Source organism: Ovis aries, chromosome 2 (genome assembly GCF_016772045.2).
Source record: "Ovis aries strain OAR_USU_Benz2616 breed Rambouillet chromosome 2, ARS-UI_Ramb_v3.0, whole genome shotgun sequence".
Lineage (NCBI taxonomy): Eukaryota > Metazoa > Chordata > Mammalia > Artiodactyla > Bovidae > Ovis > Ovis aries.
The window spans coordinates 30,753,696-30,767,261 of record NC_056055.1 but is presented as its reverse complement, the minus strand read 5'-3'; the positions used below and the strand labels follow the sequence as shown (position 1 = coordinate 30,767,261).

Genomic DNA, 13,566 nt, shown 5'->3' with positions numbered 1-13,566 from the left:
AGGGAGGGGCTGCGTAATCCCTGCGATGGAGCCCATTTAAGAATAAGCAAACCACTGCACCCTTGCCCGCAAGTTCTGCCCCAGCCTTCACCCTTCTCGGGGTGCTCCGCCGAGGGCAGGGACTGGATACAAGAGCGCTTTGGGAACAATGTATGGCGGGCTCCCCCATTCTGATTCCCCCGCCCGACTTGGTAGTAAATTGGGATCCACGTGGTGAGCGTGGGCGCCGGAGCTCACTCGCGATGCATTTCCATGGCGTTGGGAGACGCCGTGTGAGCTGAATTAGGAAATGGGGCAGCCATCTGCAACTTACGACAATATTTGTGATCGGAAGAGGGCAGCCACATGGATCTTTCCCTCCTCTCCCTTCCCTTCTGGTTAAACGCGAAAAGCAGCCGAGTGCTCAGGGAAGAGCCCAGGCCGACGCAGTCGGGGGTCCTGGCTGGGTGCTGGCTGTTCTCGGCGGCGGCGTTTCCCCGGCGCTGGCCGCAGCCCCGGCGGGCCCCTGTCTGGGTGCTTGCCTTCCCCAGATTCCACACATTTCAGCGAACCTCGTAAACACAATGAACCCGGCCGCTCCGCAGACCAGCATCGCGAATTTAAGGTGGCAATTTGTTTACAACTTCCCTTTCCCCGCACACTGAGAAGAAGTGGCTCAAAAATTGGAAAAGAAGAGGGGAGATGCCCTCTTCCGAGGATAATTTTTAAGGGAGCAGAGATTTCATGCTCAACAAAAGCAAAACCGGCTGCCAAAAAAGGAAACCACCTTTATTTTGGCTCCCTCCTCCCCCTCTCCTCTCTCCGCCTCTCTCCACTCCGCCTCCCCCTCCAAGATGTTAAGAAATGTGGCAGTATTACAGGGGTTCAGGCTGCAAATAGGGGCAGGGGCGCAGGAGGAGGGGGCTTAGGGGCATCGGGCAGTGCCGCGCTGTGGCGGCTCTTGAGGTGGTCCACTGTGGACCGCTTTCCAGTGCTCCGGAAAAGGCACGCTGGGGAGGGCGCGTACGTACACACACACACACACACACACACACACACACACACACACACAATCTCCACCCCCTGCAGACCTCCGACAGCCCTTTCCTCCCAGGACCGGAGGGAGGGTTTGAATTTTTCAATCCCCACTTGTCTTTTTCCCCCCTTGGAGGTGTGTGTGTGTGTGTGTGTGTGTGTGTGTGTGTGTGTGTGTGTGTGTGTGGCGGGGACGATTCCAAAGAGGAAGAGGAGGGAAGAGAGAGTGGGAGGAGAGGAGAGACTGAAATGCACCTTGGAAATCTGCTCCAGAGCGAAGGCGGCGTCGCAGTAGCTGGGCCGGTGCAGATAGTCCCAGTCCGGCACGGCATTGCGGCGCAGTCCCCCGGTCCGCCTGCGCCTCCCGCCACCGGCCGGCCGGCCCGGGGCCCCGCTGCAGCTGCCGCCGCCGCCGCGGTTCTGGAGCTCGGCGGCGTTACCAGCCGAGGCCATGTTGCCGCCGCCGCCGCGGGAACCGAGGCTTCCCGGGCGGCCCGGCGCGCTGCTGCCGCCGCTGCGGGCTCCCGGCGCGCCCTGGCGCTCGGCTAGCGAGGACGCTGCTGGCCGCCGGCTGTTCGGGCTGGGGCTCCGGTTGACAGACCTGCTGCTGCCGCTGCTGCTGCTCACACAGCGGGCGCTGCTGCCGCTGCGGCCGCGGCCGCTGCCGGAGAGTCAGACCCTGCGCCTTCCATTGCCACATTGCGCGGGGGTCCCGAGGTCTCTGCGGCTGCTGCTGCCCACATCCAGTTCTCCGGAGGGCGAGAGCCGGCGCGTGGAGCCAGCCTGTCCTTCGGTCGCTCGCGCGGCGCTCCTGGCTGTCCCCAACTCCCCCTACCGCCTCCCGCCCCGCGCCGCGACCCCTTCACTGCAGAAAGCGCCAGCAAATCCCCGCCGCTCCCGCCGGCCTCGCTGACTCTCTCGGCGTCTCACGGGTAGCCCGAGCGGCCGCGGAGGGTAAAGGCAGAGCCGCCGCCGCGGGGTTCGTGGGCGGCCGGCGGGTCTCAGCGCTGTCGGGCCGGGGCAGCCGCCGCCGCCGCTGCAGTTGCGGCGGTTGTTGCTGGCGGTGGCGGCTCCTGAAGCTGCTGCTCGGGCTGCTCGGGCTGCTCGCGCTCTGGCTGCTGGCTTCTCGGTGGCTGCTTGGTCCCGGACTCTGCTTTCTTGTGCTCCTCGCTGACCCGCTGGACCATTCTGCCCCAGTGCAGCGCGCCTCTCTCGCTCCCGGGACCTGGGGACTCCGCTCTGTGTGTGTGCAGCGGGCAGCGGCCGCAGCAGCTCCTTGATTCAATAGATGAGATGGAAGAAGAAAAAAAAGAACTCTCTCCATTTGGAGAAAGAGGAGGAGGAGGGGAGGGGGTGGAGGGGGAGAGAGCGAGCGAAAGAGAAAAAGGCTGGAGCTCCCGCCCCCGGGGCTGTCAGATGGCTTGGGTTTCTGCAACGCGATTGGCTCGCGGAGGGCAGAAATTACTCAGCAAACATGACTATTATTAGCTGCTTAGCAACAGCTCACCAAAGTAGAGAGACCACCCAGGTAGGCAACCCCAGTGTGTGCATCCCGGGCTTCGGGGGGAGCCTCCGAGAGCGCCAACCTTCTCGCATGCAATACTTCCATTAAGGAATGCTCCCCCTCCCTTTCTTTCTTATTCCTTTTCTTTTCAACAGTGTCTTCTTTTTGTAAGATGCTTTGCTCGTGCGCGCGCGCGCGCACACACACACACACACACACACACACACACGAGTATTTGCCTCGCGATAGACACGGGGGGAAATGTAATATTTTTTAAAGCGCTTAAACAATTTCAGAAATTTCTTCAAAGAAAACCCTTTCAGAGGCACCTTGGCCTCAAGCTGCAGCAAATACTGGGAGGTCCAGCTTGAATTCCCAGGCCTGCACCAATAATGACAGGGTGGTGGATAGTGCGCCAGTGTGTGCCAGATTTTTTTTTTTTTCCCCTTCTCTCTTTTCTTTTATAACCAAAGAGAAGACTTGGGCTCTCGCAGGGAACAACGCCTCGCATTAAGATAAACAAAATGGAAAGTTAAAGAGGAGAGTAAGGACGTTGGGAAAAGCCACCTTTTCTTAAAATTCGCTCCCCCCTCTCCGTTTTCCCTCTCTAAACCCCACAGCAGCACAGTCCAGGTTTGAAGGAGTCAGTGTTTTATAAACGTGGAATCCAGACACAGAAGCAGTCTCGTGAAGGCAGAGGCGTTTTTATTTGAATCTTTAATGCGACGTTTGTAGAGAAGAAACAACAGAATCCTTTTAACAACCGGAGAAACAGAAATGTTTTCTTTAGAAAGAGAGAAAAGCTTTCTTATTTTGGATTCATTTGGACCCTCCTCCCTTTTCATTAACTACAAGTCCCTGTTTATTTAAAATCTTTTAAACCTTTCCTCCCAAACTGGTACGCATCCTGTTATATTTAATAGTAGCGTGACATAAAGAATAAAGGCTTTGATGCAGGATTCATTTGAAACAAATTGTGCGCCGATTGCGAGGACTTGTCCGGACACTGCAGCCAGTGTCACGGAGACATCAGGGGGATTCGCTTCCCGTTGGGGCAAAAAACCTGCGAGTCGGAGGTGGATCCTGGGGTCAGAGACAAATTAAACTGCCTACACGGCTCCGATTTTTATTAAAAAAATTTTTTTTGGAGAGTTTTTTTCTTTTGCAAGTTAAGTTCCTCCCCGAGATAGAGACCAGACCCACAAACTCTCTATTCTGTCTCATTTTAGTATTTGGTTCCCCTCACCGCCACTTTTTTTCTTTTTTAAAAACAGTATTGAACTGCAGAGGCACTCCCTGCAGCAAGTAGCCGACTGAAGCCGTGAAATAGGGCTGTGTGGCTTTAAGATGCACACGGTGTGTGTTCATTGAAAAAAAAAACACACACAGAAAGAAAAGGAAAGGAAAGGAAAGAAAGAAACCCAGATGGAGGGAAAGGGGGAGGAGCAGGGTAGAAGGCGGAGCCCACGCTACCACGTGACCTAAGGCCCAGTCGGCGCGCGCTCCAAGGGCCCGGAGGCCTATTGAGCGCGCGCGTGTCCGAGCGCGCCGAGCTCCGGACTCCCCCACTCCTGCGCAACCCTGGTCAAGCAGGTAGGGAACTGGATGCGCTAGGCTAGCGCCAGGCGGGCTCCAAGTCTCCAGCGCTGGCTCCTGGGAGCCCAAGGGAGGCGCACGCCCCACCGGCGCGGACGGACGTGCCGGACGCGCCGTAGTACATTCCTGAAGGCGGTCCGGCCCCCTTACGTCGTCCAATGCCTGCGCGGCCTCCTCGTGGTCGGCCAATAGCTTATCGGTCGGGTCCTTTCCCATTCAGTGGCCCCGTCCCGAAAGGAACTGCAACCCGGCGCGCCGGCCACCCGGACGGCCCACGCGGCTCCCGCAGGGGGCCAGTCGGCCAGCCCTCCCAGCCGCCTTACTTCCTCTTCAGCGGCTCCCCCCTCCTTCCTTCTTTCAATCTCCCCTTTCCTTTCTCCTTCCTCTTTCACCCTCCCTGTTTTTCTCCCCCTTCTCTCCGCTTCCTACCGGCCTCACCACCTTCCCTCTAGCCTTTTCTCCTTCCTGGTTTCACTGGGAGGCCCTGCCCTCTGATTCCCAAACTGGCGAAACGCGTGCAGTACCCTGGGCTGGATGGGTCGTCCTGCAGAATAAAGAGACAAAGACAGTAGAAGTGTCTGAGGTGGTGTTCACGAGATCGGGAGGAGGACCTGAGTACCCGACCAGCGCGTAAATTCAAAACTTAAAACTCCGAAGGAGCACGTGATTTTGTGAGCGGCTCTAGGAAGGGTTGCGAAAATTCAGAAAAGACAAGCAGCGTGCATTTCAAATGACAGTACGTTAATAAATAAGATCGCAGGAATATTGGGCTCGACTGAGAGCAAGCTTAATCTTTGAGCAATATCCTGGTATTTACTATGTTTGGTAAATAGCATATCGGGACACGTGATATATTATTTTGTTTTTTTTCACTGAATGGTTCTACTGACGTTTCAAGTCAAACCGTTTTGTGCGTGCCGCTGGAAATTAATTTTTAAAGGTTTTGGGGGTGGTACCCCTAAAAAGACACGTCAGTCTTATATATGAGGCTTGCTGTGTGGCAAAGGTAACCATGTAGCTATAGGCAGGGCTATGTTTTTCTTTACGAAATTCTATACAATGTTTCAGACCAAAACATTAGTTTTTCCTTTATTGCAATTTCAGTATAGATTATGGAATTCTAAAATGAAATGATAAGCTATGCACACACAACAATTTCCTATTACTCCCCGCGCAGCTACCTGTACACCATTTCGATGACAAAACCTCTTTCACTCGGGCTCATTTCCCTGGGTTTGACTTAATTCCTAAACTGATCTCTGGGGTTTTCAGCTCCCTTAGCCCCCTCACCCGCTGTTTGATAGGTTAACTTTTCAGTATCTCAGACAATAGTCTCGGCCTGTAAATTCTACCATGGGTTCCAGGACGGCAATCCCCAGCCTGGGCTCTAACAAGCGCTATCTTAATCTCCCCACCCCCAGTGGCCGCTTCCCCTGTGGTCTGCTTTTTTCATACACGGAGATGAATTACTTTGAGGATCTAATTGGCCTTGTTTCTGTAACGTTTTAAGAAAGGAAGAGGAGCCAATGTAAAAGCCTGCTCGACTTGGGTGGTCAGGGCTGAGGCTGCCCCCAATTTGCCTCATTGCTGATGCATGTGAGTTCGACATTCCCAGCGATAATGTTGTTCCTAATCAATCTGCCCTTATTTACATTTGTAAGCATTGTCGGCTTTAATATGCATGCCCTGTGCAGGGCACCGCTGCGCCACACCGGGTTTGTTAACTTCAACCAGGATTCTCCAGACCTGAGAGGAGGCTGACAGGAGCCAGGGCTGCAAAGGTGTCTGCTGGGAAAAATCTCTTTAGTGCCCTTTCTGCACTGAACAAGTGAGACGCTTGGTGCCTTTTCAACCAGCAGGAGTTGCTGGCCCTCTTTCTTGAGTGTCCCATTTTCCCTTTCCAAGTAAAGTCCATCTCAATGCATCAATTGTCATTTTGGTCTCTCTGTCATGATCCAAGACTTCATTGAAATTTGTAGTTTTCAAAACACATTCTTTCGACTCTTAAAATATGATTCCTTTATATCTTTTCTCTACTCCAATATTCAAATAACCATGGTCACACCACACACATCTCAAAAATGACATCTGATTATCCCAATGATGACACTGAAATAAAACATCTGCCCTTTGTGTTTGGACATTCCAGTGATAAGAAACTGTGGGAGCTGCACTTGGTGGAGTAATGAGAAACCAGGCTGGAACTTGACTTTTCATTGGTTTCTCAGATCCAACTAATTAGGTCTTTAAAATCTAATGTAATTTAGCTAATATCTGCAGAGTACAAATGAATGAAGGAGTAGATGTATTCTAGTAATTTGACCTTTGGGCCATGTTATAATTTTATCTACTGAGCTTAGTACTCTTTTCCACAAATGCAAAGAATTGCAAACATTACATTAAGTCCCACAAGTATTCCTGTGGAGAGGCTGCGGTGGGGAGAGAATTGGGGATTTAAAGTGATATTCTATTTGTGGATAGAGAGCCCAGGGCACTGGATGTGCGTGAAGGGCCAGAACCTGAGCAGTTCAAAGCAGGTACCTTGGATAAGAGTTGACTCAATTCAAGCCATTTTTTGGCTCCTTAAGAGTGCCTTATTATTTCTTCATTGGCAGCTTTTATATTTGCTTAAAGGTGATGGTAAAAAATGAGTCTAAAAGGGGGAGGGAAAAAACCAATTCAGCAGCCCCAGAATGTAACCCCCTTAAGAATGACTCCCCTCCCCTTCTCCCTTCAACCTTCTGTTTCCTCCCGTATTTCCCCCTCCCCAGAACTGGAGGAAAGGGAACAGCTCTAGCCAACTTGTCAAAATAATGCTGCTAATTACCCCTGATCTCCTTTAATGGGAAGCTGCTCCCAATTCTACAAAGGAGTAAATGAGGGGTCTACAGCACAAACCCAGGAGCACTGGCTTTTTTGTGTGTGTGTACTTGCAGTGAGCTTGGTGGGGGGTGACGGGGGGAGGGGGGGGTTGGTGGTAGAGGTAGAAGGAGATGTCCGGAGAAGGTCCCGGAATTCTTCACGTTTATTACTCCAGATACACATACTAATTTGGAAAAGGGACTTAGACTTTCTGTGGTGCCAAAGCGATTGGTATTCTCTTGCTAGGAATGTCACTAACTGCAGAGAAAATGCTCAGTCTACAATGAACTTGAAAGAAAACATCATTGACCCTTATATTTATTTCTTCCCTTGTCTATGTATCTTCTTAGCCACATTACTTTAAGAGACAGAGATGTATTCTGGAAAGACCCAAACTTTTAACATTCTTCTGTCCATCTCCTTGTCTCTATCTCCTCATCTAATATATCCATATCAAACTCTGCATTTGGCAGAAGGCACACCATTCATTTCAGTGATCTCTGCCATCGGGTCTTGCATGAAAAAGAAGCTGAGCAACATGATCCCTTTGACCCACTGCTGGAGCAACAAATTTATTAGAGATATAGGCATGAGAAATGAAAGGGAAGTAAAACAATTCCAGCTTATTGTGTGTCTTTCTTTCATACTGCTAATCCGGTTTACACATCACGCCTACACGTCTCAATAGGGCTTTATACACTGTGGCAGAGGCGGGAGAAAATAAAAGGTGTGTGTGTGAGAGAGAGAGAAAGGACAAAATAGGGAAGACAGATATTTTAATCTATTCAATCTATATTGATTTGCCTCATTAGTTTTTCTATCTGTAGAAAATTGAAGATGATTTTTTAAGTCATTTTTTCACAAAATAATTCCAAATGGTGCTAATTCCTACTCAAATAGCTTGTTACTTTATGACTAGGTCATAACCAGAAATTAGATATACTTCTCAGTGAGTTTGAAATGAAGCTAATACCCCAAATTGAGAATGGGCCCATGGGTGTCTACCTTGATTCAACATGTTAAAAGAAAAAGGTCTTAGACTCAAACACGAAAGGCTGTGAAACACAGCCTTGTGGAAGGAAGCTGGGTGACAACTGGAACACACACAAACTCACAACTGAAAGCCCTTGTTTTACAACATGGGTACACAATGCACCTGAGGCAACAATTTATACCACCCAGAAATAATAAGTTACAGTAACAAAGGGTGACACCAAAAGGCATTGTCTTTCTTTGTAGAGGCAATTAATTGCATGTTGAACTACTGGAGCCAAAAAAAAAAAAAAAAAAAAAAAAAACCCGAACACACAAAATGCTGAAAAAGGACTGTTGTAGGAGTTCAAGACCTCAATATCAAAGTATTAAAAACTTGGAACCACCCATAGTGGGTTTTTATTATTACCTCCTGTTCTTTCATATGGTTCCTCCCTAGAGAGGAAGGAAGGCTAGAAAGGAAAGAAGATAGTCTTTTCTCCCATGTCTATGAAAACAGAGGTCTCTAGGTGTCTTCCATAGACAACAATCCATATGGTTCTTCTTAGGTGATGGAAATCGGGATCTGAAAATTTGGAGTTTATTGCTCATCCACCAAGAGGAGTCATGTTTAGCAGGAACTTAAATAGCTGAAGACACAGTATATGTCACCTCCGAGGTACAGTCTCTGGAGGTCTTGTGGTCCCATGGTTGGCACCAGGTCTACATGGGTTTGGATCAGCCTGACCCACCTCAAGGATCCCCCTCAGGCCCTACTTGGCCATCTCAGCACCGGGCTAGCCGCCCACCTCTTTAATGGTTGGCAGGCACCAGAATGCCCAGTTCCATGCGTGCAAGAGTCAACACATACCTCTCCTACCCGTGGCCCCTTCCTGAACCCAGGAAAGCCCCTTTGGCCCTTATTCCCACCAACGGCGACAGGGAGAAGGATGTTTGCGCTTCGAGTTTTGATAAGGTACCTCTCTCCTAGCCCTGGGTGTCCCACTCAGAGTCCCGGCCCAGGTGCCGAGAACACTGGGTAGGGGTGCGAGAGCGTACGCCCAGCCCCTCGGGCAGACCTCCCCGAGCTCCCGGGAGACTAGAGAACTCGCCCGGGTGCGCGCGCTCCCGGCCCGCACCCTCCCCCCGGCGCTGTCACTTCGCACCAGCCCTCCATCCCCAGCGCTCTGCCTCCGCTGGCAGTCAGTAGCCACCACCAGGCTGATGAGCGGAAGCCAAGGTGGCGACCCTTTCAAGCGTGAAAATGGGATCCCAGGCGACCCCCTCCGTGAGAATTCCCCTCGGAGCCGTTCCCCGGCCGGGCCCGCCGCAGACAGCCCCCTCCCCGCCCCGCGGGGCCGGCCTCGGGGGGCGGGGGCCCGGAGCGTGCGAGCGAGCGAGCGAGCTTGGAGGCGCGGGCCGGCGCCCCTGTGCCCCGCCGGCGCAGCCCACCCAGCCCCGCGGCCCCGGCGCGCCGCCCGCCCCGCCCGCCCGCCGGTCCCCGCAATCCCGGGTTCCCGGGGCGCACGCCGCGCGAGGGCGAGGTGGCGGCGGCGGCCGAGCCGGCTGCACTCACCATAGCCGGCCGTCAAGCCCTGCCCGGAGCGCGGGTGCCGATGGCGCGGACGCTGCGCTTGGATTTCACATCAATTCCTTTTCCCCCCCGGGCCCCCCTTTCCTGGTCCTCTGCTCCTCCGTCTTCTTCCCGTCTTCCCTCGTCTCCCCCTAGTCTTGTCGCCGCGGATCTCTTTGTCTTCCCTGTCGTCGTCTTTTTCTTCGTCTTCGTCTTCTCCTCCTCCTCCTCCGTCTTTACAAAAGGAACGGAAAGTGTAAAAACCCCGGCGCGCTGGGCCGCCGGAGGCTTTCGGCGGAGTGCGGCGCGGACTCACAATTACAAGCCTGTTTCTATTAAGCAGTTCCATGGCCCTCGGCGTGGGTGGTCTGCCGCGCCATAGGCAGGACCTGTCAGGGTCACGTGACAGATCCGAAAACTTTACCCCTTTACAATAAACTCAAGGAAAGCAAAGTAAACTCGGGGAACGTGCTATCAGCACAGCCCTCCTGGGTAAACAGGCGCTCCCCTCCCCGCCTTCCTGGGAGGCGCCCCGCCGAGCGAGCTCCTTCGAGCCCCTGCCGCCCCTCCCCGCCCCCTGCGGCTCTGTCTGCGGGGGGCCGCCGGGCGGGGGGTCTCCGCTCAACATCTCGCCTTCCGCACCTAGTGCTCCCCAACCCCACACACGTTATTTGCTAACAAATAGCCACTTGCCCAAACCCCCGAGTGGGCGGTGCCGGGGGGAGCAGGGAAGCTCACTTTAGCATCCCCGGCGCTCCGGGAAATGAGGGGTGCCCAGAGCGCTGCAGAGGAACACCACTTTCCTGTCTTTAGTTCTCAAAGCCCTTTCCCGCTCGCATTCCCACGGAAGCCTCGAGAAGCTGGGAGCATTCTGGTTGACAGGCCCACAGGCTGACAGGGAGGCCGAGAGCCAGAGAAGCCGCGCAGATAACAAGAGTCTCCCCGGGGAAATGTTCAGTGTACTAAGATGTATGTGGATTCGTGCAGCTTCTGTCGCAGGTCCCTGGGAAGCTGCTACTTCTGGAGTAAGACTAAAGCGGAATCCCTTGGAAACCAAGATTGGTAGCTGGCTGAGGAATCACTAATTGATATTTGCTCTTTTCCCTTCCAATTACTGTGGTTTTTGGGGTATGCCACCCAAACGCTCCCACCCACGCTGCCTTCCCAAACGAGGCCAGCTTGGGTGATTGGGCTAGACGGAAGTGCTGTGGCTCTCAGCCTCTTACCCTAAATGGAAAGTCCTATTCAGGAGAGACTCTGCTGCAATGTTTAATCTACTCAAACCTGCAGGGTAAACTGTTTCACGTTCAGACCGCTGAAAGGTGCTATTTTAAATGTACCCCGTTTTGAATAAAGATGAATTACAGATACAGGGGGAAGGGGTAACATACTGAAACGATCGGGAGTTACCTAGCTGGTCTTCAAGAAAAGCCTGCCTTTTCTCACCTCATTCTGGGCTGACAGTGTGATTAGGGGTGGGTGGGTGTGTACACGTTCTCATTAAAACAAAACAATACCTGAAAGTCACAATGGGGCTTCTCAGTGGCACTAGTGGTAAAGAACCCCACTGTCAATGCATGAGACGCAAGAGACAGGGGTTCAATCCCTGGGTGAGGAAGATCCCCTGGAGTAGGAAATGGCAACCCATTCCAGTATTCTTGCCTGGAAAATTCCATGGTCAGAGGAGCCTGCTGGGCTGCAGTCTATGGGTCACAGAGTCAGACAGGACTGGGCACATGTGGTGTCCTCCCCCTTCCCCCCTCACCCACACAAGAGTCACAAGTCATCTCCTTACCCCAAAGATGATATACCATTCTTTAACAGGGTCATTTGAGTTTACAGGGTGTTTGTGTTTAAAATACATTAAGTAATTAAACATTGGAATACTGGGCAGCCCTGTGGATTAAGCTGGTCCAAAAAATGGTTATCATTTCATACCAGTTGACTTTAGTATAAAATGGTCAAATGGATATTAGCTGAACATGGGTTCTGTGTTATAATGATTGGGAAAACAAACCCACCAACATTTCCCTCTGAAAGACTACCTTTCAGTGTCATATCAAAGGATTCTGTTCATACCCTATTATAAACCTGGGTTGGGGAGAGTGGGTGGGGACAAGGAAGAAGAAGATATAAGTACATCTACAAGTAGAGTGATCTAGCTTATGAAAGAGGAAAGGGAATAAGAAAAAGAGGAAACAGCTTAGCGAACAACTTTTAAATGGTCCATAATATAAAGTTGTTAGGTAAGCTAGTTTTGCAGGGAAATTCCAGCAGAATTGTGGAGTTTGCCTTTCCCAGTTCAAATGAAGACTCTGGCGCAAGCACATTTGGCTACCTGCTCCATAAGTATGGCCAAGGCGGATAATGAGGGGTGGACCCAGGTTTGGTGGGGTCTCAGGTGTATGCAGTTTGGTAAGGGGAGACAGCTTCTTCAGGAAGTCCAAATTACAAACAAAATCAAGTACAGGACCATGAAGGGGAACTGTGGGAGAAGGGGCCCTGAAGCTTCATGAGCCTGCTGTCAAGTTACCCCTTTATAATACAGAACGGAGAGGTTAGACAGAGCTGCCCAGATTTCGTGGTCTCGCCTCCACTAGTTAAGGCTGAAGGTCTTAACATCATAGTTCAGTCAAATGCTTTATAGTTGGGAGCAAAGATGAGCTTGGTTTGAATGTGAACTGTTGAAGTTGGGCAGTGGTGGTTTAGTGAATCAGGGAGATAGAACCTTTGGTGTCAGAACTTGAAAGGTCAGGAAGGAGAGGAGACCACAGTGGAAATGCTCTCCCTCAATAGCAGCTTGTCCTTCCTTTCCTTCTTCGGAAATCAGGTTTTGAAAATTTTCTCAGTACTAGGCCCTCTCTTCTCTTCACTCCTAGATGTTACAAACGTTAAATCATCAATTCTGAGACGTGTTCTCCAGGATCCAGAGCCCCATACATTGGTAACTTCTGGCATTTCTCTGAGACTCTCTGCCAGGGTAGGTGGGCTCTTTCTCATCAAGCAGCTGCCTCCACCATTCTAAAGTTGTTTGTGTTTCATCCCTTCCTACAAAGCCAGCTTCACTGCTGCCTTGTCTGATAACCCTCTTCGCATGGAGGTGTCAATGACTGTCAAGGCTTCCAGACAGCAGAGCTCAATTGTAGCCTGCCCAATCTGATAAGCCAGTTGGCATCAAGATGTTAGTGGCTGATGAGGCCACTAGACAATACATTTGTAAGTTAACTTGGACTTTAAGAGCATGCCCAGAGGAATAAGTTGCCAAGTTGGAAATTTCAGGGCATTAAGGCAGGACCAGTTGGAGACATGTGGGGCATCTGAGGACAGAATAATGGAGGAACCTTTTGAAATAGGTCTGAAAACAGACCACATGGGCATGATCAAATTTGTTGATGGGCAAGGTCACTCCTGGCAGTTTATCTCTGAATATCTCCTGCTACTTGAGATACAGTTGTTACCCTTGTCACACATAAACACAGACACAGGCACATGCATGCACACACATTCTGCTTTCTATGCTCCCCTCTTTCTGGTTCCACTAAATGTGGGTGCCTCAGCACTTTTACTCATCCCCTCCCTGACTGCAACCTCCAGCAACTAGAGGGTTTCAAATGAATAACTGAGGGTTCAGGAGAAACATGTGTCCACATTTGAGAACGTCTCCATCTCAGGATGAATGCTACTCTCACTCTGTCAGTCACCCTTGGTGTGGTCATTCTTTAATACTGGATCAGACAGACCAAGCTTTCATAAAAAGTAACTTTGCCCAGTGTAGAGATTTCCATTCTAAAATGACTACCCTCTCTTCCTGTCAGGAGGATACCTACCCCAAGACAAACCAACTTACAGAATTGGGGCTTTGAGGACTGAAGGGTAAGAAGTATTTAAGGTGGTTGGTTGGAATTAGTTGGTTGGAATGAACAATTGAATTATAGTGGTAATTGCAATCCTGAAACAGAAAAAGAAGAATTTTTTAAACAACAATGAGAAAGTAAAACAGGATTGCAGAGCAGAAAAACCTGCAAAAACAGCTTGGAAACAAAAT

The 13,566-nt window shown here is 51.2% G+C and overlaps 1 protein-coding gene and 1 long non-coding RNA gene across 8 annotated transcripts in view; one reads left to right on the top strand and one right to left on the bottom strand.

Annotated features, from left to right (window-relative positions):
- Positions 1–10,021, bottom strand: part of PTCH1 (patched 1) — a 69,933-nt gene extending 59,912 nt beyond the window's left edge. For 2 of the 7 annotated variants that reach the window (XM_042243051.2, XM_060410855.1), the window contains exon 1: positions 9,525–9,827. In XM_042243051.2, coding sequence (XP_042098985.1) covers positions 9,525–9,527 — 3 coding nt within the window. In that variant the 5' untranslated portion in view covers positions 9,528–9,827. Of the gene's footprint in view, positions 1–313; positions 545–1,269; positions 2,314–9,524 lie in introns of those variants that run through there. The other 5 variants (XM_012116602.4, XM_027964232.2, XM_027964234.2 and 2 more) reach the window with 3 other exon arrangements.
- LOC105607122 (uncharacterized) overlaps positions 4,009–13,566 on the top strand; it is a 78,051-nt gene continuing 68,493 nt past the window's right edge. The window contains exon 1 of the long non-coding RNA XR_009599526.1: positions 4,009–4,111. This is a non-coding gene — a long non-coding RNA (uncharacterized LOC105607122). The remainder of the gene's footprint in view (positions 4,112–13,566) is intronic.